The sequence below is a fragment of the Ambystoma mexicanum genome, chromosome 1p (assembly GCF_040938575.1).
Source record: "Ambystoma mexicanum isolate Mex_15411 chromosome 1p, UKY_AmexF1_1, whole genome shotgun sequence".
Taxonomy (NCBI): domain Eukaryota; kingdom Metazoa; phylum Chordata; class Amphibia; order Caudata; family Ambystomatidae; genus Ambystoma; species Ambystoma mexicanum.
Genome location: NC_090921.1, coordinates 698,463,072 through 698,489,173, shown reverse-complemented (window position 1 = coordinate 698,489,173; position 26,102 = coordinate 698,463,072). Strand labels below are relative to the sequence as shown.

General features: G+C 47.7%; 1 protein-coding gene across 5 annotated transcripts in view; it reads right to left on the bottom strand.

The window, feature by feature from the left end:
* Nucleotides 1–26,102, bottom strand: part of GON4L (gon-4 like) — a 2,357,623-nt gene that overhangs the window by 351,238 nt on the left and 1,980,283 nt on the right. For all 5 annotated transcript variants that reach the window (XM_069649947.1, XM_069649953.1, XM_069649967.1 and 2 more), the window contains one exon: nucleotides 12,200–12,343. In XM_069649947.1, coding sequence (XP_069506048.1) covers nucleotides 12,200–12,343 — 144 coding nt within the window. The remainder of the gene's footprint in view (nucleotides 1–12,199; nucleotides 12,344–26,102) is intronic.

The following is a 26,102-nucleotide window of genomic DNA, read 5'->3' as shown; positions in this document are numbered from 1 at the left end:
GACCCACCGAAATTATGAAACAAAAGCATCCCTTTCCTAATGTATACGGACGACCTGGTCATCATGTCAAAAACTCCTATGGGCCTACAGAAGGCACTGAATGCGGTAATAACTTATACTAATGTCAATCATCTAAGCATTAATCGTGAAAAAACGAAAGTTATGATGTTTAATGTTACCCAAAAGATATTAAAAAAAAAATAAAAAAAGAACATCGCATAAATGGAATCTGACGGGGGAGACCCTCCAGGTAGTGAACCACTACACTTACTTGGGAGCCCAAATTTTGCCAAATAACCAAACTGCCGCGTATGAACAACAGCAACAAGATAGGGTAACAACATTTATCCAGCAAACTAAGATTATCCTAAGGAAATACGGGAAGTTTACTCTAGTCCCGGCCCCATCGTTTCATAATCAGAAGGTATCACCCATTCTGTTGTACTCCTCAGAAACAAGACCTATCATAAAGGAGGAATGAATTTTGGAACAGTCTGGAGGCAAAGTACTGGAGGGATGTGTTAGGGAGAATTCTCTGGTTAGGCTGAATTTCCCTACCTAGTGAGTCCCCCAGCAGCTTTGCTGGATTTCTGGGGTTTAATTTTTTTCTCCTGCCAAGAGTGAGACTCTTTTACCCTCACTCTTGGACATGTTGAAGTGTGTTTTCTTGGTTAAACCTTGTGTTGAATGGGCTATGGGGTCTCTTACTCCATAGGGCCTCATGTATTTTTGTGATGTGGGTCACACAGCACCCTCTGTGCCGTGACCCAGGGGTGTCCTAGGGACTCCCCAACATAGACTCCATACCCTGGGACTGACTACTGTCTCCCAGGGCATGTAAAGTCACCAAAGACTTTGCTAGTCTTGAATCCTGAACAGAACCAGTACAAACCATCATATTGTGGACGTACTGGCTGGGGCAATTCGATTGCCCCAGGGTCTGTTAGTCGAGGGGGCACGTCTCCGTCCCCCCTGATCGAGTTTTGGCTGGTGGCAGTGGAAACTACTTTTTATATTCGACCGCGAATATTTCCCTATGGGATTTCCCATTGTTTTAGGCTAACACATTTAATTATTTATTTACGGTAGCCTTAAACATACCGCCGGTTTATATATTTATTTTTATAACTCCGGTTGGGACTTTTTGCCAAAACTTGATTCTAAAATGGCGTTGGTGTTCGCCTCTGTAACTCTGACCCAAAGTGGAGCCCTTTGTTCCACTTTTGGCGGGCTTCTCCACAGAAGCCCTCCAAAGTGGTGCCACTCTGTCTGGGGTACTTAGGAGGGGTGGAGGGGGATTTAGGCACCCTGGACTGAGTTACCTTGGTAACTCAAGTCGCACTCCGTCCTGATTGGCCCAAGTGGTGAGCCGCCCGGCTCACCACTTAGCATGTTTGAGTGACAGCTAGGCTGGGTGAATGGGGGTTTGCTGCATAAAAGCAGGGCTTTGGGGACTGGGACTTCAGAAGTCGCCACAGGACCAAGAATCCGACGAGGGAAGAGCTGAGCCGACCTGCTTCGACGACACCACCCGGTGGAGCCCTGCTGAACCGTCTCACCACTTTTTCCCGACGACCGAGGAGAACTCTTAACGGAGTGGCTCCTTCCCTTGACTGGTGGGGACAACCAGTTTTCGCCTTCTTTCCGTCCTTTTGAGGTATCTCGTGGCCGCCTTGCCTGTGCCAAGCACCCCGGCATCCGGAATACCACACTTTACCCCCATACCGCGAAAGTCGGTACCAACCCTTTAACCGGAGGACTCCGCGGCTGGTTTCTTCCCGGGCAGTGCTACGACCTTTCTCTTCTGCTCTTCAGCGAGATATTCTTCTCCCCTGACCGACGTCGAGCCTTGCTGTCGCTGCCTGGAACAACTGCCCCCGCTGGAGGATCCTTTCCGCTTAAGGTACTGTGTTCCGCCTGGCTTCCCTTGCTACCGACTGTACGGGGTAGATTTAGTCCCCGGCTTTCGAACCTGGGAGTGCCTGGGACACTTTGGCTAAACTTTCTGAGCCACTCTAAACTCTTTTTGACTCTTTGCAAGACTTTGAATCTCTAACTAACAGTGTGATCTTGGGCACATTTTCGCTCCGGCTACTCTAAGAGTGGGCCCTGCCTAGTGACTTTTGCTCACCTGTGACTTTATTCTTCTTTAAGCCTATTGCAAATGTTCTGGACCTTAGAGTGGTGTGTCTAACCTATTTCTGCTTTTTCTCTCCCTTTCTTGGAAACTACTAGAGTGTCATCTAACGTTAAGCACTCACCTCTGTTTTAATTAAGTGGTGTTAACCTAGAGTTGTCTAGATAGGAGAAAGGATTGAATTTACTTTCAGTATAACTGTGTTGAAGTGCTTTTACTATATTTTTGCTAGAGTGTTTTTAACTTATGTGTATTTTAAATAAATAACTATATACTTTTGAAACCAAGCTCTGGTCAGTGTTTGCTTGTGCTATTGTGTTTTGGTACATATTGTGTATACTTTACATACTGCCTAACTCTTCTTGAGAGAAGTCTGACTGCTCAGCCACAGCTACCAGGTAAATCTGGGTGGTACAGACTGCTACCAAAGGGGTTTACTGCTCTACCTGTAGTCTTAAATCTTTTGCAGTGTTCCCCAAGGGAACTGCACAGGTTTCTGCCTAACACTGGTGTACAGCGGTGGGATTTGTATTGAGTATACATTTTATTGTGCTTTAGATACCTTAGTGCAACTAACCACAAAGCTTAGCACTGAAAAAGTAAAACCTCTAACATGTCAGTTATAGAAAGCTATAGTCAAGAGTCCCTTGCAGCCAAAACTGCTGATTGTTTAAGAGTGCTCTGTAAACATAAGGATCTCCTGACTAAGGGCAAGAAAATGGAGCTGATTGAAAGATTGTTAGCTAACCAAAGTCTGGGTGATGGTTCAGAGGAGCCTACCACTCCAGCAACTGTAGATGACAGTATTGAAGTTAACATGGAGCAAAATGTTGATGTTTCTGAGGAAGAGTCAGAAGAGGAGGGTGAGGCTGTTGTAACTGTCCCCCCTAGGCCTCTGCCTGCTCTACCTGCTGTGCCTACTGGACCTTTACCAGGTCCCACATTTAGTCCTCAGTACTTTGAACTGGAGAAAATGAAGCTAGAATTGGAGTATAAGAAACTTAATGCTCAAACTGACAAAGAACTAAGGCTAAGGGAAATGGAGCTCAAGTATGACTTAGAAATGAAGAAATTATCTGTTGAGAATGTTTCTCTCTCTGGCTCCTCTAGAAGTTCCAGTCCTAAAAGACCCCGGATGCCTAAAGAATTGGTTGGTATGTATGAGCCTAAGTTGAATGTGTTGGATTGGTTGTCTCTGTTTGAATATAATCATGGGCTCCAGAACATCACAGGAAATGACTTACTCACCTGGTTGTTCTCTAGGCTTCCCCCTGTTGCAACTGATGTGGTAATGGAGATGGGGGAGGAGGATAGGAAGGACTATGAATGTGTGAAACTAGCTTTGATAGCTAGGTTTGGGAAGACCCCTTCCCAGTATCTTAAGAGGTTTAGGAGCCTCAAAAAGCATGATGGTACCCCTTGGGCTACCTGGGTGAGTGAATGTTTGAAAAACTTAGAGGGATGGATTAAGGGTTACAAGGTGAACACTTATGAGGGGATGAGAAATCTCTTTATGTTGGAGTCAATTTATGATGCCTGCTCTCCTGAGCTCAGACAGCACTTGGCTGATTCACAGGAATTGGATCCTAGGAAGCTAGCTAAGGCTGCTGACTTGTGGGTTGCCAACAGGGCCACTCACAAGGATTCTGGGGTAACTCAGAAGAAGGATGGGGAGAAACAGCCTAAAAAGGACCCCAAAGAGAATTCTAATACCTCCCATACCCAAGAGGGCCACAAACAACCAAATAACCAGGGTAAGCCCCAGGGTAAACCGAGTCAGGCTACTGTACCTTCTGGCCACAAGCCAGAAGGAGGTCAGAACAAGCCACCCTTCCAGAGAGCATTTGGACAATGCTATGTCTGTCAGGGTACTGACCATATCAAAGGAGATCCCAAGTGCAAGGGTAAACCTGCAGGGATCAGCACAGTCTCCTTAGCCTTCACTCCTGAGGATGAAGTACAGATGGCTAGTGCCCACTTTGAACTCTTTGCTGAAGAACCCTTGGGTCTTCAAGCAACTGTAAACTTAGAGCCTATGGGTCTGGTTAGTCCCCAGAATAGGGTTGTGTATAACTCCCTACCTGTTAACTCTAAGGTGTATTATGTGGACAGTGTTCTTGTCAATGGCCAGGATACTCCTGCCAGGAGAGACACTGGGGCCAGCAGAACAGTAGTGGATGAAAGCTTCTTTCAACCTGAGGATGTGGCCAAAGCACCCAAAGGTCCCACTAAAATGTCTGGAGGCCCTGTCCAAATGGTTCCTATTCTACCAGCCCTCATTCAGTGTAACAACATGACAGTGAGGATCCCTGTCAGTGTTCAGACTGAGGTACCTGGGAAGGTCCTGTTGGGGAATGACCTAAGAACTCTAGGAGTAGTGTCACATACCCCCAGGCCTCCCAGTATGGAGAAACAGAACTTAACCAAATTGGCTAGACAGGCTACCTTGAAGGACCCTTCTAAGCCTGTGGGACCCTCTACTGAGAACCCCACTACAAGCCCTGGTGTTAGTAAGTTGACCTCTAACCCAGGCACATTTCAGGATAGTATGCTAGGAACATGGGCGCCCCAACCAAGCTCCATCATTGTTCCCCTAGTCTCAGAGTCTCTGACTCCCCCTGCTTCTGAGGAAGAGGTGGATAGACCAACTAGGCCCCTATCTGGACCCGAGAGAACTGGTAATTCTCAGTGCTGGTGGAAAACCAGAAAAGAAAAGTCTAAGGCCAAAAACCTTCGGACTGTTGGACCTTCTACTGAAGACCCCAACTCAAATCCTAATATTAGGGGGGAAACTCCTAAAATAGGTAAAGGTAGATCTAAGAGGAAGGGGAAGCAGGTACATTGCCTAACCCCAACCCCTCCAACCAAGAGGCCTAAGACCCAACCTGCTCCCACAAGAGAGGTGGTGAGGAACCTTGGAGGCCCCTCTAGATCTAAGGGAATCCTTTATAAGGACCCCTTCAAAAAGCCTAACATAGGTTCAGAAGTTGTACCAACTTCTGAGGGACTGGTCAACCAGATCCCCTATAACAAAAAGACTGATGTTCCTCAAAGGGTCTGTAGGTCCGTTAGCTTGCAAAAGAAAACCTTTGAGTTCTCCATTGAACATAGGTCAAGGTGTCACCATCAAAATGCTGATGGACTCTCTAGGATGTATATCATCGACTAGAGGTATGAGGTTCATCCAGGAGTGGATTAAATCCTCCTGTCCCTTAGTCTGGGGGGGGCGAGTGTTAGGGAGAATTCTCTGGTTAGGCTGAATTTCCCTACCTAGTGAGTCCCCCAGCAGCTTTGCTGGATTTCTGGGGTTTAATTTTTTTCTCCTGCCAAGAGTGAGACTCTTTTACCCTCACTCTTGGACATGTTGAAGTGTGTTTTCTTGGTTAAACCTTGTGTTGAATGGGCTATGGGGTCTCTTACTCCATAGGGCCTCATGTATTTTTGTGATGTGGGTCACACAGCACCCTCTGTGCCGTGACCCAGGGGTGTCCTAGGGACTCCCCAACATAGACTCCATACCCTGGGACTGACTACTGTCTCCCAGGGCATGTAAAGTCACCAAAGACTTTGCTAGTCTTGAATCCTGAACAGAACCAGTACAAACCATCATATTGTGGACGTACTGGCTGGGGCAATTCGATTGCCCCAGGGTCTGTTAGTCGAGGGGGCACGTCTCCGTCCCCCCTGATCGAGTTTTGGCTGGTGGCAGTGGAAACTACTTTTTATATTCGACCGCGAATATTTCCCTATGGGATTTCCCATTGTTTTAGGCTAACACATTTAATTATTTATTTACGGTAGCCTTAAACATACCGCCGGTTTATATATTTATTTTTATAACTCCGGTTGGGACTTTTTGCCAAAACTTGATTCTAAAATGGCGTTGGTGTTCGCCTCTGTAACTCTGACCCAAAGTGGAGCCCTTTGTTCCACTTTTGGCGGGCTTCTCCACAGAAGCCCTCCAAAGTGGTGCCACTCTGTCTGGGGTACTTAGGAGGGGTGGAGGGGGATTTAGGCACCCTGGACTGAGTTACCTTGGTAACTCAAGTCGCACTCCGTCCTGATTGGCCCAAGTGGTGAGCCGCCCGGCTCACCACTTAGCATGTTTGAGTGACAGCTAGGCTGGGTGAATGGGGGTTTGCTGCATAAAAGCAGGGCTTTGGGGACTGGGACTTCAGAAGTCGCCACAGGACCAAGAATCCGACGAGGGAAGAGCTGAGCCGACCTGCTTCGACGACACCACCCGGTGGAGCCCTGCTGAACCGTCTCACCACTTTTTCCCGACGACCGAGGAGAACTCTTAACGGAGTGGCTCCTTCCCTTGACTGGTGGGGACAACCAGTTTTCGCCTTCTTTCCGTCCTTTTGAGGTATCTCGTGGCCGCCTTGCCTGTGCCAAGCACCCCGGCATCCGGAATACCACACTTTACCCCCATACCGCGAAAGTCGGTACCAACCCTTTAACCGGAGGACTCCGCGGCTGGTTTCTTCCCGGGCAGTGCTACGACCTTTCTCTTCTGCTCTTCAGCGAGATATTCTTCTCCCCTGACCGACGTCGAGCCTTGCTGTCGCTGCCTGGAACAACTGCCCCCGCTGGAGGATCCTTTCCGCTTAAGGTACTGTGTTCCGCCTGGCTTCCCTTGCTACCGACTGTACGGGGTAGATTTAGTCCCCGGCTTTCGAACCTGGGAGTGCCTGGGACACTTTGGCTAAACTTTCTGAGCCACTCTAAACTCTTTTTGACTCTTTGCAAGACTTTGAATCTCTAACTAACAGTGTGATCTTGGGCACATTTTCGCTCCGGCTACTCTAAGAGTGGGCCCTGCCTAGTGACTTTTGCTCACCTGTGACTTTATTCTTCTTTAAGCCTATTGCAAATGTTCTGGACCTTAGAGTGGTGTGTCTAACCTATTTCTGCTTTTTCTCTCCCTTTCTTGGAAACTACTAGAGTGTCATCTAACGTTAAGCACTCACCTCTGTTTTAATTAAGTGGTGTTAACCTAGAGTTGTCTAGATAGGAGAAAGGATTGAATTTACTTTCAGTATAACTGTGTTGAAGTGCTTTTACTATATTTTTGCTAGAGTGTTTTTAACTTATGTGTATTTTAAATAAATAACTATATACTTTTGAAACCAAGCTCTGGTCAGTGTTTGCTTGTGCTATTGTGTTTTGGTACATATTGTGTATACTTTACATACTGCCTAACTCTTCTTGAGAGAAGTCTGACTGCTCAGCCACAGCTACCAGGTAAATCTGGGTGGTACAGACTGCTACCAAAGGGGTTTACTGCTCTACCTGTAGTCTTAAATCTTTTGCAGTGTTCCCCAAGGGAACTGCACAGGTTTCTGCCTAACAGGATGTTCTTCATTTACCGACATCAACCCCACTACCCATCATCAGATACGAGTTGGGGCTGATCTCCCTCTACATGAGATATACATGGCTAATAATAGCATTATTTAGAAAATGTTTATTAGCCTGGAACTCAACCGTGGTATTGGGAACACTGGCCGTGTATATCTTTGCATCCAAAGACAACTTCATATGCAAATGGCGAAATCAAGTCATCCACACTATTGCGTCGATAGATGCCTCCTTGTCAATACTGCTTCAGAATCCTATGGAGATAAAAACCATGATTTTTGCTATTGACTGGGATAAAACAAGAGTCAAATGCTCCAGTTACCGGGACCTTGATTCCACCACGATCACAGTAAAAAACCACACCTATCCAGAACGATATTTGATTAGGTCTCCATCTATGAAACATCGAAATGACCTCCTTCGACTGCGACTCAATCTTTGGCCAACAAGACAGGTGATGGCTCGGCGAAAGCTCATCAACAGTGAGCAAAAGTATTGTAGATATTGTAAACAGCAAGATAAAACTGAAACATTGAGACATCTACTCACTGAGTGCGAGACACTCCTAAGCCATCGAGTGAAATACTTCAAACAGATAACGGAACCATTCAGTGTTTCGACATCTGACACACTGTGGCAAACTATATACTCTGGCATCTCTAGTGCGGTTTCAATAAGAGCAATTGCATTTCTATACGAGCTAAAATTAGATGAACACAAACTTGTCGTATCATCACAACAGTAAGAAGTAATTAAGCAATAGCAAAACGCAGTGTGCCGAATTGTAGATTGTAAACTGTAATGGCAATGTGTTAAATTGTAAAGGTAATGCGTCAAACTTTTATTCAAATTTTGTAAATTTGCATTTTCAATATTGAAAAGTTGATAAATATCAGCTATAACAATTTTAAAAAAATGTAAAAATAATTTGATTTGTGATTTTTAACAATGTTTTAACATTTGTATGGGAATTATTGATTTGTGTAAGATTTGGCTAAGGTTGAGTGTGTGCAACCAGTGTCACAATAAAGGGGAAAAAAATCTCTTTAATTGTGTGTATTTTATTTACTTGAAGAGATCAACACAAATGAACCAGAACATATTTTTTTAAAGGCCAATTAAAAAAACTGTTGGCTGCGGAGAGTCAAACCCCTCTGCTGGCTTCTTGCTATTGAAGGCTAGCGCTCTCACTGTTTCACATTCAAGGCCATAATGATTAATCTTGGCGAAGAGAAAAACATCACTAACCTATCCTCATATGTCACACTACAATTGGTCACAAAGTGACACGCATTGCACTGTAAAACAGCACAAAAGGCTCATTGCGACTCCCAGTGTCCATTTCTATTTCCATTAGCAAGGTTTACAAACACAAATGAAAACTAGCATTGGCAAAGCCCGTTTTAGCTTTAGTATGGAGATCTGCAACCTGCAATTCCTCTGTTTTGGTCTATGGCTTCCCTGATTGCTTGCCTTTGAAAATGGTTGCTAGGGCTGATGGAAGCTGCAGTTCCAAACATATGTGAGCAAACGGTTGCAGATCAATAAGTGTAACAATGCCTGTGTTATGCTGGATCACTTTAAAAAGGAACAAAACTGAAGACAGCTGCAGCACAGTGCGCCTCCTTTCTCCTTTTTTGATTCCACCGTTCATGGTCTCTAAGAAATAGGTTGGGCTATCCATTTAAATGTATATACAGCTAGGTGCTAACGTTGACCCATTTCAAAATGCCTTTGCTGATGTGCTGGCACTATCACTAAAAGTTCCTTGCTTGAGCAACAGCATATTCCACTAGGCAGTGGCAATAAATCTCCCAACGGGAGCAACCATGGTCATCCTGTCTTCTGGTGATCAACTTGTATTGATGTATTGTACGGTTCGAGATAAATTACTGCAACGTCTCAAAAAAAGATATACTGCAGTATAATTGAAAAACCTTAAATGAGCTTTGGTCTTGGCCAACTCTGACCTAACTCTAACCCCACACAACCTGGGACCCGAGGGGTAACAACCTCCAAACATCCATTAGTGAGTTAATTGGAAAGTGTGATCTCTTTAAAATCACTAACAGGGATTAACAGTATATCAGGTGTGAATGTGCCACTTTGCTGTAAGAACAGTCATAGGAGGAGAGAAGAGAATATTCAAGTGTACAGTAAAGTATATGAGTGGCAGTGGGGCAGAATGACAAAAGACACTGTACCACCGCCTCAATTTCCTACAGAGTGCATTTTTTGGGTCAGGCCACTAGCAAGGTGTCCGCACCCTGCACATTTTCAGGGATCCTGTTGCTGTCCACTGTCGAAGGATGAGAGGGGCAAGGTCAGCAAATGGAAGGCAGTTTAACTAGGATATGAAAAACGCCGTTTTGAATAAACTTGCGGAGTGGAATTAAGAAGAATACTCTAGATTTTTTCTGTTTCTATTTGTAGTACATACCAACCCAATATGGCCAATTCATTTATTATTGTACTGTAAACAGAAGAGGTTAGATAACATTATTAAACAAGTAATACTGCACACATGTACTGGTATTTCCAACATTTGCTTATTTCTTGCACCCCAAAAATGTGAGAATATAACAACAAATGCATAACAGTAGATAAATGATAAGAAAGATAACACAAAAATGCAGAATAAATGCCAGAGGTCTAAAATGTATGATGTGCTGAATGCCTTAAAAGTAACAATGGTGGATTTGACAAGGCCAGTATCCTGGCATTGTCAAGATTGCGAAGGCAACTGGGGGACTCCAACCCTGACCACTTTCCCTGGTGCCAGTTTATGTGTTGGCAGTATATATTTATACTCTACCCAAAGATGCACACCAGTTCTCTACCTTTTGTAGGGCCTGCTAAGCAGGCGAATAGCAGAGCACCGAACCTCAACCAACACCCCATGTTTGTGTCAGAGCTGCAGAGGCTGACATATGAGCCAAAGCAACCATCCAGGATGCCGTGATTACAGTGTCCCATTGGGGAGAGCCTGAGAAAAAGAGCAGCGTCACAGGACCAACGTAAGAACACACCAATTAGCAGCTCGTTTTGACATCCAGGCGGGTGCTCCACCAAAGACTTGTGTTCAATATAAACCACCAGGGAACTGAGAGAGGGGACAGACCCCTCTCCTGGGACTATACTTAGCGGGGAGAACCACTGCCATGGAAACCCAGACACAGGCTGGGACACTGAGCTCGCTGACCCGCGTGGCTCAGCGTGGAGAAAGTAGGCGGGGCTTAGTCCCATTTAAACATTTTTTTCCTGCACAACACACTCAGGGAGGGCAAAGAGGAAAGCAGACTGGCTAAGGAAAGCTGGCCAATGTCTGAGTGAGGTCAGAGGAGAAGGTGGTAGACTAAGACCAGCAGGAGGAAGGAAGGAGTGGCGGATTATGGAAGTGTTTATTGGAAAAGATGAGGTACTTGCTTAAATAGTGCAAGAGCACTGCAATGCGAGTGTGCATGTTTGAGGTGAATAGGAGCTAGTGTAAGAAGTGAATGCGAATTTATTAGTACTGGGTGGGAGGAGGGTGTTTGTGGAGTGGAAGAGAAGAGTAGTGATAATAGTGGGTGAAGAGTAGTGATAATAGTGGGAGGAGAGTAGTGGTAGAAGTAGGAGTTATCATGTGGGAATTTTGTGTGAGGATGTATAGTGGTATGGGGAGGAGTAGGAGTCATGTGGGATGAGTAGTAGTGCAAGAGGAGGAGTATTAGGGAGCAAGGAAAAATAGTAGGGTGAGAGGAAGAGTAGGCAGGAGTGGTAGTAGGAGGAAAAGGAGTACAGTTATCAAATGGTGGAGGCATGAGGAAGGCTGAGTGAAACATAGGAGGGAAAGAAGGTTGGTGGGGAGGAGTGCAGAAGAGGAGGCAGGTATAGAAGGGCAATGTAACTGTGGACCTGAGTGGAAACAGGTGAATCTAACAGAGTAACTTTAAGGCACAATCCTAACTTTCCCATTAGAACACTAACATTTGTTGAGAGTAGGGGAAGATAGGAAGAACCTGAGGGAGTTAGATAGTCGGCACCTTGAGGCAGCAAGTTATTAAGGCCATCTGTGACACAGGGCAGATGGGCCTCTGGGACGCAGTTGATTTTGGGGTCATCCTGTTGTTGAGACTCACACCAAGTTCGAATCATGGTTTCCTAGTTTATCACAGATGCACCAGGTAACCTTTCAACCATACAGCCACCACTGCTATAGAGTGAGACCGGTGTCTGAAAGCCTATGTGCTTGAAAGGACTTCAATGTCACACTCTCCTCCCCTTCACAGTGCACTTCCACCCCCTTGAATGGCAAGGAGCCACCTAGTGGGGAATTGATAAATAGTGTCTCGAAAAGCTATGTACAACCAGTATGGATTGCACCTTTTGCAAGTTCTGTGGCTGATGGGGCAGATTCAGCTGACCGATAAAAAAAGTTAAATATACAAAAGCCACTGAAAGGTACTGCACACATCACATTCTTCAAAAACGGCCCCCCATCAACAAACTGGAAATTCTTGCCATCCGCACTTGCTATCAACCTCCCTTTAGTGCTTTCCGCCCTGATCAATGAAGGGGAGAAAAGCTCTAGGCTCTTCTAGGAATCATTCGAAGCATGAAAGGTCCAATGCTGGAGAATCAGAATTCATGCTCATTCTTGCCAATTCCCCAATGGTATACCCATGTGTATATCAGCAATGCAATATATAGCAGTACCTCATATTCCTTTTCCTCTGTCCAGTTAATGATCTCAAAGTCTCCCATTCGGCTTGCAGGTGGCCGCAAATGATCGAAGAACATGGAGAATTCCTCCTGCAAGTGGTCATGTCCTTTAAGCAATTGGCTCATTTGTGTCTTCAACTGAGGAAACATCATATTAGTAATCAGTATACTGACAGGATTGTTTATACAAAAACAATGGAAAAATACGCACCCACAATATCCCCTCGTGTTTGTCTCATATGAAGCAACTTAATGTTTTGATTACATCAGCAATGACAGTGAATCATGTTACTGACATGTACCATTGCAACATTCACAAGCCAAAGCAGTTTATGAAAAACACATTTCAGGCATGCAAGTATATGTATCTCAAACGATTAGCAACATAAAGAAGCAATGACAAAGCCAATAGTTTTGGTTGTTGTGCGGTGAAACAAAATTGAGTTTGTGCTGTCACAAATGGCATCAAGAATACACCAACTCTTGTAGACAGTTAAAGGGTTTTTATTATGTTTGTATTCAATAGGCTTGGAATGGTCTCTGGAGATTGGCGATCCTACTATCAAACTACCCAAAGCTTCCTGAGGGAACAATCTAGGTGGACCCTACTTTAGGTTTCCCACAGATGGTATAACAGGAGGGTTTGTGCCTTCCAAAGGCTCGGGCACCACTTGCTCAGATCCTTTCACACTCTTCATCTCCCTGTGACTGTCTCTCTCCCTTTCCCCTACTACTCCCTTAGACTCCACCCACAGTCTCTCCTCCCTCTCCCTGACACTTCCTCTATCCCTCCGATGTTAATCTGGGCCACCTACTTACCCTCCAACCTTACTCCTTGCTACTCTCATTCTCTCCACTGCAATACCTCTACTCTCTTCTCGCTTCACTACTACTCCTCTCACTGCACTACTACGTCCCCTCTCTCCACACAGCTACTTTCCCTCTCGCAACAGAATTAGTACTCCCCTCGCCATGCTACTAATAGCACCCCTCTCTCCACACTACTACCCCCTCACACTACTGCTCACCACCACCCACACCATCTCCCTCAGTCAGTCAATACCTCACCTTGGATATGTCTTTAATAATTCTGCTCCACACTCCTCTGTGCAGTCCTTCCTCTGCCTGGTCACTTGGTCCTCCTGCTCCTCCCTTGAATTCACTCCAACAACCTACACCTTCCAGTTTCCTGTCCATCCTTTTATGGTCTCCCTTACCCATTTGTTTGCTTTTTTTCTCTGCTGGTTCCCCGAGCCAAACCTTCACTGCCCTTTTCCCTGGGAGGTATTACCATGCTTCAAACATTCCAAAGGGGTCTTAATCCCCACACTTTTTGTCTGCATGAGCACCAGTCTCCAGCAATGGCGACAGACAACAGTTAATGTCCAGTTTTTTTTAGGGTCTCCCAGAAGTTTATGAATGTATGTTTGGTGAGGAAGAAGCTCTGTGGTCCTCCTACAGGTACGTGCAAAGTCGAGGTTAGACCTGCTGGGCACACTGCACCTGCCGTGCTCTGCCGTGGTGCTTAGGTGGGTCTTGGTTTCCACTTGGATGATTTTCCTTGGAAGGCTCCATGCATAGACCTGCATGAAGGATCCCTGTGATGCTGGTCTTGTAGCGGTTTACATTTGTCAGGCTGCTGCACGTCCTGTTCTTACTCTTGTTTGCCCGGCTCACTCTCCCCTCAGTGTGCTGGCTTGAAGCCCCATTATGGCAGTTGCAGGTGTAGATTCTACAACTCAAAAGGAAAAACAAACACGGGCCAGAATGTTGCTGTGGAGTCATGGGATGATAGTTGAACTTATTTAAAACAACCTGGAATAGGGGGAAGGGATGGGGACTGGGGCTCTCCCAACTTCAACAGCCCGCCTCTTGGGTAGGGCTTCTTTGGCATAAACTCTGGTAGGCCTCCCAACCCAGACAGAGGGGTCGCTTCCCCCAACTGACCGGGGCAGATCTCTAGCCCTGTGACAGTGCACACGGACACTTAAGTAGATAGGGGACATGTCAAAGGGAAAGCATAAGGACTGGAGAAAAAGTGAAGGAGGGAGAAGTAATACAAATATGATTGATAAGTTCATAAAAGCGGAAAAGGACACGTTAATGAAGGATAAGGATAGATGACGGCAAGATGAACATTTCTGAAGATGGAGGAACACAAGCTTAAAGGCATATGATAGTGGGAGTCTATGTGGATTGTAAGGGTGTCGAACAGGAAGCTGACACAAAGGTGGCATGGTGGTGGTTATAAACTTTACACCCAGTGCACTTATAAGCCAATGTACACCCATACATCCAAATATCTATGGCCATATATGCGAATCTCGAGGTCCTGCCCACTGTAAAGACTGCTCTCTATATGGTAGAGGAGAGGCACAGAAGACCACAGCCAAGTTTCTCTATAAGGTAGCAATGGACGAGCAATCAAGGCCCAGCTTTTCGGGAGGTGATGCAGGCTGGTTCTTAAGTACAGCGTAGTCCCCGAACCCCCACAAAGGAATGTCCACACACTGTATTACTGAAAACACAGTCTTTATATAATTAATATTCAAAGGTATGTACACAATCACAATAACGCACTTTGTACTCGGAAGTCAACAATGATAAATATATACAATTCTAAAGTAGTACCACCAATGTTAGCAAATCTCATTAAAGTGCATCAACTGTACGGTAAAAATGTCACAGATCAATAACGAGGAAACCAGCAATAGAGATAGGAAGGAACGCAAGATGGTTGAAACAATAGGCAGAATGCTGACCCCTACCGCTAGGCACAGTTCTGTGTGGAGATCCCCCCATCTGGGAAACCTGTAAATAAAGATATATAGCACAAACCCAGTCCAATATATTGTTCAATAGTCTTATTTCCTCCTATTAAGGTTTTATCCCCCCCCCAATGTACATGGTGGAGTAGAGTTCTCCGAAGATGCGTCGACCGATCCTTCTTGAGTGTCATGATGCCTACCCCCGGAGCACCAGGCCAGGCCCAGCACCCCCGGGAGCAGGCATCACGCCCCCGGGTAAAAGCCCAGCGGCCCTTTATAGGGGCTCTTTGGACTCTGTCCTGGCGCCGTTGGCGCCAGGCTCATGTTGGACATCAGTCCTGGCGCCATAGGCGCCAGGCTCATAAGGGGAAGTGTTTGGTGCACTTACCTGAAGCAGACCATGCTGCACACTCACCTGATGCAGACCATGCTGCATGAAGAACCAAGCCAAATGAGGCTTAGGAGGGACTATTTTTCTGAAGGAACTATTTTGTTACTTGGGTGGGGCTGTGGAAGAATACTCACCTGGAACTTCTTCCAAAGCTATTTAAGCCACGCCCGGACAGCCACACGTGCTTCGCGTTGTTCTGCATCCCAGCAGCTGAACGCTCACCGTGTCTGCTCCTGCACCTGGACTCCAGCCACGCCCGCCTCGAACCTGGAACACCTCTAAGGGAATAAGAGAAGCGAAAGGTTCTCAACCTTCTTACCTGCATCCGGAATCTTCACGCCAGCATTCCTGAAGGAAGACTTCCATTTAAAAGCACTGCGTTGCTCGCTGCAGCGCCGCGCTTCACTCACCTGTTCCCGAGACGCCGCCCGGCTCCATCGCGGCTCTCAGCACCGGTCGCCACATCTCTGCACCTAGGGGAGAGAAGAAGAGACAAAAGGTGAGCAAGGGAACACAAGAGGAAAGCCGAATTTTCAGCCATATTACTTACCGGCTTTTCTTGGTGAACCATTCCACATCTCGGGTCGGCGCCGCATCTTTGGCAGGTACCGCACCCCGGCCCCTATGGGGAAAGGACAAAAGACATTACTGGGGAATTATAAAGACATTTAGAGGGGTCGCCCTCATCACTAACTCACCTGATTTTACCACCGGCAATTTAACCCCTCAACGCATCGCCTTTGTTCTGCACCTGAAATAAAGGACAGAAAAGACAACATAAAAGGAGGCTCACACTTGAACTTTTGCATCTTCATACTTATGGCGTATCGCTCAGAAAAGTCAAGTGGATGTGCCAGCGCCATTCTGAAAACCAGTGAAGTAACTGGACGAACGTGCGCCCCTGCACCAGAACCAGGATGGAGAGTTCATCCTTCCAAACCATAAGGTGAGCTTAAACCGGGGGTTTTGGAGGAATCAGAGAAGAACGAAGGTGGGAAGGGGGGAGCAAGCACACTATTCGGCAGACAGTTAATCCCCTTTCTCATCTGCAGAAGGATAATCCTACGGGCCCGACAAGCAAGATTTGGGGGTCCCGTTCAATTGGTGGTCCGAATTCTGCGCATCAGGCTTGAAGAGGCCACAGCAACCCAGACCAGCGCCTCCGTGGGAGCCAGGTGAGCGTTACATTGAGTGACTCCCTTTTAAAGCAGGAGCCACGGATCGTCGAGAGGCGTCGAGGAACTCAGCGTTCGGTGTAGGGGAATCGCGGCCCTTCTTGAGTGCCCTCCCTTTAAGGCAGGAGTCATGGGTCGTTGAACGTCTGACGGAGAACAGGTTGAACTACGGCAGTGGCAGGTTCATTCCTAGCGGTGCTCGTCGACGACGGAGCGTTGGCGTCCTTCGAGGAAGAGGCGTGCGGGGCACCTCGGTGACGATAGTTCTGGACCGCAAAGAGAGGATGAAGAATTGTGGCCCAGCAAGGGCGTCAAGTCATCGGCGTCTCTGTGGTCTTTTGGTGGCGGAAAACCCACCGGCGGATGCTCCTCGGCGCATCGACGGTCGGGCCTTCTCCAGCGGGATAAAGCGGGCGACGATGCAGACGAGAGCGTCCGATGATCAAATGAAGTTCTTAGGCAAATGGGAGCATGGCGGCTCCGGTCGTCGACAATGGCGGACAACAGTCCGGGTGCTTCTCTTTGGGATTCCGCGGCAGTCCCCGTCTCGGGTCGGCAGCCTGTCGTAGGTCTGTCTACCAGGGAGCTTTGGCAAAGATCAGCTGGTGCACGATGGTCCCTCGTAGCTTGGGAAGAGGGCGCCTTACCAGGTCCTCTCTGGGTCAGTCCTTGGGAGACACAGCAGCTTTCATATTGTGAAGGAGAGCAACAGCACTTCTTCTCGACCAGCGGGGCTTCAAGGTCAAGCTTCAGTTACTCGTCGTAGTGGACTTCAGCTTCTGAACGGTTCCTAGCAGTGAGAGGTCCCCAGATATACTGTTGATCTCCCATTCATTCCGCTGGGTCACACTCAAGCATCCAATCGCGACTAAGGGCATTCATGCAGGCAGGCAGCCAATCAGGCACACAAGGTATTCAGGCCATTCACTTCTCTCCAGACACTTACAACAAGTTATGTGTATTGGGACAAGTACCAAGCCATTCAACACTCCCAACTGCATTCATACCGGTTTCGGGCAGGGCTGTCTTAATCATTGCGTCAACCACCAGATACTAGACATCCACAACACAGAATGCATATTCGTCACACACTCTATTCACCCGGGTCCCACCCACAGGAGGTACCCACAACATACATCACTGGGAAGGCTCCAGCTAGTCTGGCCAGGCCTTCACAACAACATATGGCACTTCCACCCAATAGCCAGTCAGTGGGGAGGGATTGTCAGGAGTAGGCTTGGCCTAAGGCCAAGTACTATTGGAGTTGTGGGGCCAGGGACCATGAAGAAACCCATATCCAGAAGGGTATTGTACTTTAGAGGGCTGTTAAGCCCTTTCTGAGACTACAAACTACAAATCCCAGCGTTTTGCTCGCCAGGACTACAATCCCCAGCATGCTTCGCGGGCTCGGGAGCCAATGGGAAGCCGCGCTGGGTGTGGCTCGCGAATGCCCATGCGCAAGCCCCGAGGCACGGGGCTTGTGCTCGAGACACAGAGGAGAGAGAACGTAAGCCCAGCAGCTCCCCGGAATCCATACGCGAGGGGCCCAGAGCCACTGGAACAACGATCCGGCCCCTCCCTGATACAAGATAAGTGCCGCTCAGCCCAAGCAGAGTCTGGGATCCTTAGGGGAAGCGCAGGGGGCATTGCCTGATCCCCCCCAGGCCCCCTGCGCATCACGTAAAAGCTAAGTGGGCGGGTTCACAGGAAAGTCACATTTGCAAAAGTGAAGGAAGGAAGTGTGCATGGTTTCACGTGCATTCGTCTCGTGGGGAAAACGCCGGAAGGGCGCATGAGATGGAGGAGCACTAGTTTGGGGCACCCGGTCTGAGAAAAGACCGTGTTTTTGGGCAAACTGTAAAACTTGGGGCTTGATAAGCCACGTGCGGCAGCTCACCCTAAGATTCGTGGAATATATATATATTAAAACGCTGAATGCGTGTTGAGTGAGTTTGTGAGAGAGTGAGAGACCAACAGAACGTAAGACATACGCTAATGCTTGTCCTTTGTTTTCTTTTAGTTTGAACCTGATTTGAACCTGAATCTCGGACTGCAAGGACGTGGCACAGGACTTGACAGCCTTTGCAGGACAGGACTTCCAAAGACTGAAGCAAAATCTAAGTGTGCTAGTGCATGTGACTGTGTTCATGAAAACGTAAATGGGCTCATGTCAACAATTGTTTGTTGCTAATCCTAGTATGTTTACTGTAGTGCTCAAAGGAGCACCTACGTGTTTGTTCTAAGGGTAAGGTGAAGGAAAAACACCTTTACATGTAAAGGTGTTACGGCAGTTCCACCAGCCAGTTTGAGGAAAGTGTGCAGACATCGTTTACCCTAAAGTCCCCAGTCCCATCCATAACCTCTCCCCAACCCTCAATCCGGTTATCCTAAAATCCCTCTACCTATCCACTCATCGAGATCCTAACCCTCCTTCCCCGCTCTGGTTAAAGAGGTCTGTGTAATCTCTGATTTACAGGCACTGAAACCATTGAGGGGGTGGTTGGTACTGCGTCGCTCCTGCGCCTAGGACCTGAGCATCCTGACAGAAGCACAAGCCCACGTAATACTCAGGCGCCTGAGTGGTGTAGCCAACCCGCATCACCATTATGGAAGAGATCGCCAAGGTCTTACAGGACCTACAAAGCGAATTAGCGGCGTCCAGACAGGACTATGTCACGCTGTCAGCGCAGGTACGTAGTTTGGCCGCACAAACAGCACCTTTGCCGGGTCACGCACCAGTACAGGTGCAAGTCACCCCAGAGCCTGTGATTCCTCTGGCACCACCTGAGCGGTATGCAGGAGACCCACAGAAATTCTCTACCTTTATTACGCAATGCCGTCTCCATTTCCTTACGAAGCCGGCAGCATTCCGGTCCAATCAGTCTAGGACTGCATTCGTTATCTCCTATCTCACAGGAGATGATGCAGCATGGGCAAACCCCTTAGTCCAAAAGGACAATACTATCCTATATGATTGGGACGAGTTTCTCAGTGATTTTGAGAAAATATTCAATCGTAGGGCTGCCACCTTGTGTAAGTATCGAGAATTGCTGACATTGAGGCAGGGAAACAAGGAACTAGTGACGTATGTCACTCAGTTCAACCGATTGGTAGCCGAAGCCGAATGGCCACGCGACAAATCCATGTCCCTATTTTATCAGGGATTGAGGGATGATTTGAAAGCTCTTATCGCCCAAGTTGACCCCCAACCCCGAGAATGCTCGGATATGATTGATCTGGCCATGCGGTTGGATCATCGTCAGGCGGAGCGACGGGGGGATAGGAAGAAAGGGGAGTCACGTCCAGCGGTAAGGTTTGACCAATTTAAAGGGACACGAGGGTCAATGGACAAGTCCGATGGAGACGAGCCGATGCAAATTGGGTCGGTTCGAGGTCCCCTATCAAAAGAAGAAAAAGAACGAAGGAAAAAAGATGGTGTTTGCATGTACTGTGGGAAGTCCGGACACTTTGTTCGTGAATGCCCCACAAAGCCCAAGACTCAGGGAAACGCCTCGGCTCGTCGGTAGTGGGGGTCACCCGGTCGAGCCTGACTATTTGCAGGGCCCCAATTGAAGGTTGTCCCAATTTTGCCCCACACATTTCGGTAAGGGGGTGTCTTGGTTTTCAGGGTATATCAAAAGAGGTCACCATGTTCATTGACTCGGGGGCAACGGGTAACTTTATAGATATCCAGTTTGCGGCCAGTTTGGGTATCCCTATCCAACAAAAGGCAAAACCTGAGCCCGTACGCGCTGTTGATGGTACACCTCTATGCTCGGATCCCATTACACATAACACTCATTTAGTGACCCTGAGTTGTGGTATTGGGCATTGGGAATATATTGCCTTTGACTTAATTGCTGCCCCGCAGTTCGGCCTTATCTTAGGGTTACCTTGGTTGAGAAAACATGATCCTCAGGTTTGTTGGACCTCCGGCTTGGTAAAATTTAGCTCTCCTTATTGTCGGGAGCATTGTGAACAACCGGTGGCCGCGGCCTCTCAAGTCGCAGGCATTACCGGTGTTCAACCCGAAGCGCGCTCAGAAGAACTACCCACAGAGTACTCAGACTTTGCAGACGTCTTCAATAAGAAAGCCGCTGAAACTCTGCCCTGACATCGGCCATTCGATTGCCGGATAGATCTAGAGCCAGGGGCAACGTTACCATGCAGCCGTATATACGCCTTGACCGAGGCTGAAAACGAACACCTTCGGGAGTATATAACAGCCAACTTACAAAATGGCTTTATTAGACACTCTAATTCGCCGATATCTTCTCCCTTGTTCTTCGTACCGAAGAAGTCCGGGGAACTCTGGACTTGCATAGATTACCGCGGGGTGAATCGGATAACCATCAAAAACTGTTACCCACTTCCACTCATCCCCGTCCTTCTAGATCAGGTTAGGGACGCAGTCATCTATACTAAGCTGGATCTTCGTGGGGCTTACCATCTTGTGCGGGTGCGCGAAGGTGACGAGTGGAAAACCGCCTTCCGAACCAAATTCGGATTGTATGAATATCAGGTTATGCCATTTGGTCTTTGTAACGCACCTGCTGCCTTCCAGCATTTCTTAGATGAGGTTCTTCGGGAATATTTGGACATATGTGCCGTCGTGTACATTGATGACATCCTCATTTATTCTCACAGCCTAGAAGATCACGTCCAGCATGTACGCGCTGTCTTACAAAAGCTAAGAGAGTACCATCTATATGCCAAACTAGAGAAATGTGAATTCCACCGTACTACCGTGGAATTCTTGGGGTACTACCTTACTCCGACAGGCGTACAAATGGATAAAAAAAAGGTAAGGGCCATTCTTGATTGGCTCCCGCCAGCCAATGTAAAAGACGTACAATCCTTTCTGGGATTTGCAAATTTCTACAGACGGTTTGTCAAGAATTTCTCTGAGCTGGTCACTCCGATCACAAGACTTCTGCGCAAAGGCTGCCCGTTCATTTGGGATGCCTTGGCTGAGCAGGGATTTCAACGGCTCAAGAAGGCCTTTACCGATGCGCCGGTATTGAAACATCCGGACTTGTCCCAACCATTTGTGGTGGAAACGGACGCTTCCAGCTATGCGCTGGCAGCCGTTCTGTCCCAACGGGATCCTCAGACGGGCCTCTTACACCCAGTAGCCTACTATTCGAGGAAACTGCTTCCAGCAGAAGTGAACTACATCATAGCAGATAGGGAACTATTGGCCATAAAGGCAGCCTTTGGCGAGTGGCGGCACTATTTGATGGGGGCACGTCACACAGTGACAGTTATTACCGACCATCGCAACCTTCAGTTTATTAGGACTGCCAAGACCTTGAGTCCGCGTCAACTGCGTTGGGCCCAATATTTCGCAGAGTTTGATTTTATTATCACATACAGACCCGGAACAAACAATCGGAAAGCTGACATTTTGTCCCGCTATCCAGACAAGGTCTCTGAGGAAATAGAAACTGTGCCTCGGCCAATAGTCTCCCCAGCACAGATAGTGGGTTTAACCACCAACATTTTTGAGAGCATCCAAAAAGAGCTTTCCATGCACAACCTTCATCAATGGTGCAAACTGGATCCCCAGCACACCATTAAGGATGGGCTCCCGTATCATGGGCATTCTTTGTATTTGCCTACTATATCTCTACGGGAAAAAGCGATGTCGTGGTGCCATGACTCCTCCCTAGCGGGTCATCCCGGTAGGGCAAAGACTTTAGAATTGGTAGCAAGACATTTTTGGTGGCCAAGGTGACGGCTTGATGTTCAGCAATACGTGCAACAGTGTGCAATATGTGCCCGGAATAAAGCCGACCACCAGAAACCAGCGGGCCTCCTACGTCACCTGCCAACGCCTACTACACCGTGGCATACAGTCACTATGGACCTCATAGTCGAGTTCCCACAAGTGCAAGGCTACACCTCCATACTGGTGGTGGTAGATGCCTTTTCAAAAATGGCTCATTTCATCCCCTGTAAAGGGGTTCCAACAGCCAAGGAAATTGCAGATTTGTTCTTGCAAAATGTGGTTCGCCTTCATGGCCTTCCATGCCGTATAATCACTGACAGGGGTCCACAGTTCACTTCCAGGTTCTGGCGCGAGTTTTGCAACATCATTGGAATGGAAGTTCGATTATCCTCAGGTTATCACCCTGAGACGGATGGCCAAACCGAACGCGTGAACCAAGGACTTGAACAGTTCCTGCGTTGCTTGGCCGCAGGACGAGAGACGACGTGGGTTCAACACACTTGGCTAGCAGAATTGGCATACAACAATGCTGTTCACTCTTCCACAAAACGATCCCCGTTCTTCTGCTTGTATGGAAGACATCCACGGATTTTACCTTTATCCGTCCCAGCAGCAGAAGCGGTATTGCCTACATTGGCAGGACAACGGATCGGAATAGAGCAGGTTTGGAAGGAGGTGCAGGATAATCTCGTAAAAGCCAAACATACATACAAAAAATATGCCGATAAACATCGACGTGCCAGCCCTGTGTATCATAAAAACGATCTGGTATGGTTGTCCACCCGAAACTTACGGTTAGAAGGGCCCAAAAAATTACAACCTCGCTATCTAGCCCCATTCAGCATAGAAAAAATAATCAACCCAGTAGCGGTTCGGCTAGCCCTGCCACCCCAGATGAAAATTCACCCTACTTTCCACACGTCACTGTTGAAACCAGCTCCGCCTGGCGCAAGCACCCAAAAAACACCCCCAGTACTCATACAAGGGGAACCCGAGTATGAAGTTCGAGCTATTCTGAATTCCAAAAAATTAAGGGATGGCCAAATCTATTATTTAATTGACTGGGTGGGGTACGGGCCTGAAGACCGCTCCTGGGAACCCTCGCACCATGTGCATGCCCCACGGTTGCTGTGCACTTTCCACAAAAACCACCCTGATAAACCAGGAGGGCCTGCCTTCTGTGGGAGGGGGGAGTGCTGTCAGGAGTAGGCTTGGCCTAAGGCCAAGTACTATTGGAGTTGTGGGGCCAGGGACCATGAAGAAACCCATATCCAGAAGGGTATTGTACTTTAGAGGGCTGTTATGCCCTTTCTGCAGACAAAATGCGGCTACAAACTACAAATCCCAGCGTTTGGCTCGCCAGGACTACAATCCCCAGCATGCTTCGCGGGCTCGGGAGCCAATGGGAAGCCGCGCTGGGTGTGGCTCGCGAATGCCCATGCGCAAGCCCCGAGGAGAGAGGACGTAAGCCCAGCAGCTCCCCGGAATCCATACGCGAGGGGCCCAGAGCCACTGGAACAACGATCCGGCCCCTCGCTGATACAAGATAAGTGCCGCTCAGCCCAAGCAGAGTCTGGGATCCTTAGGGGAAGCGCAGGGGGCATTGCCTGATCCCCCCCAGAGCCCCTGCGCATCACGTAAAAGCTAAGTGGGCGGGTTCACGGGAAAGTCACATTTGCGAAAGTGAAGGAAGGAAGTGTGCATGGTTTCAGGTGCATTCGTCTCGTGGGGAAAACGCCGGAAGGGCGCATGAGATGGAGGAGCACTAGTTTGGGGCACCCGGTCTGAGAAAAGACCGTGTTTTTGGGCAAACTGTAAAACTTGGGGCTTGATAAGCCACGTGCGGCAGCGCACCCTAAGATTCGTGGAATATATATATATTAAAACGTTGAATGCGTGTTGAGTGAGTTTGTGAGAGAGTGAGAGGCCAACAGAACGTAAGACATACGCTAATGCTTGTCCTTTGTTTTCTTTTAGCTTGAACCTGATTTGAACCTGAATCTCGGACTGCAAGGACGTGGCACAGGACTTGACAGCCTTTGCAGGACAGGACTTCCAAAGACTGAAGCAAAATCTAAGTGTGCTAGTGCATGTGACTGTGTTCATGAAAACGTAAATGGGCTCATGTCAACAATTGTTTGTTGCTAATCCTAGTATGTTTACTGTAGTGCTCAAAGGAGCACCTACGTGTTTGTTCTAAGGGTAAGGTGAAGGAAAAACACCTTTACACGTAAAGGTGTTACGGCAGTTCCACCAGCCAGTTTGAGGAAAGTGTGCAGACATCGTTTACCCTAAAATCCCCAGTCCCATCCATAACCTCTCCCCAACCCTCAATCCGGTTATCCTAAAATCCCTCTACCTATCCACTCATCGAGATCCTAACCCTCCTTCCCCGCTCTGGTTAAAGAGGTCTGTGTAAGCTCTGACTTACAGGCACTGAAACCATTGAGGGGGTGGTTAGTACTGCGTCGCTCCTGCGCCTAGGACCTGAGCATCCTGACAGGGATAGAGTCAGGGCTTCCCAGGACTTTGGGAAAACAAGGTAATAGGAAGCAAGAGGCCACAGGGGCCATTTCGTTTTCCATCCGGAATAAACTGATCCCAATGGCAGGGCCAGGGTAACCCAAAATGGAGGATACTCTGCGCACCTGTCAAATTCAGCATGGAGCTGCCACTAGCCCATACCGTGCTCTGCGGGCCACCCACAGGTGCCCAAAAACATACACTAGGGGCACAGGGTTGTACCCCCCACCCATGGGTGCCATAAGGGTATTCCACGGGTCCATTCACTAAACCAAAAGAGAGAGCTGCACCGCCAGGAGTCCCACATGAACTCCTGCACGGAAAACACGACAGAACACACGATAAAAAGCAGTAAAGGACAAGGATACGGAGGCCCTGTCCCTCCGATGCATTTCCAGCATCACACCCACAACCACTGCAGCATATCACATAGGCACGTTAGGGGCTGTCTAGTTATGGTGAAGTTGCTGTTTCCATAGGAAGAGCACTTTGTGTGCCTTACAACTGTATTCCCCTTGGACGAATCCTCACCAAAGTTTGCAAAAAAAATATATCGGACACTTTAAAGTTCTTTGGAACGTTTGCTGATGTTTAGTCCATGGGGGAGGAGGGAAATTATAAGGGCAGGGGCTGGGGGGTTCTGAAAACGTCTCTTTTCCCCTTAGACTGAATGGGGGAAAAGGTTTGTGCCCACAAACATGTGGCACTTTCCATGCTTGGTTGTGGAACAGCGTCAAGTACGTCAGCTTTGTTCAGTCCCCCCGCTATCTTTTAATGTTTTGGTGTACGCGGGCATCGCCAGAACCACATACAAAACAAGACAGCATTGTACTTGTCACACTTATGTAATACTACTTCAGAAGCTGACCTTTGAGGGGGTTGGGATGGAATGTGGGAGCACAAACTGAAAAAGTGGAGTTCTCTTGTCCCCAAAGTCATACGTTTAAATGCAAGTTCGTGTTCCTGTTCCACTACCAATTAGTGTGCATGGGTTAAAATGTTTTTGGAATAATATTGCCGTCAGACTGGCGTCCTAAGTTTTGAAAACTAAGGCCACCATCTGCACTGTTTGCTGGGAACAGCGACTCTGGAGGTGTATGGGAGTAGCGGTTCTCATAACTGGATTTCAATATGTTGTTGCAAACTAGGCATTTTTGTGCCTTCTGAGTGAAGGTCACATGAGTTGCTTTTTTGGTTGGACCCTCAATACACCTGCGCATCCATGTGATTGTTTAAGGGGCAATTGTTTGAGCTTGAGCGAAATGGAAACCTTAGAAGAAATTCAAGGAATGAAAGGGTCGAAAAAAAT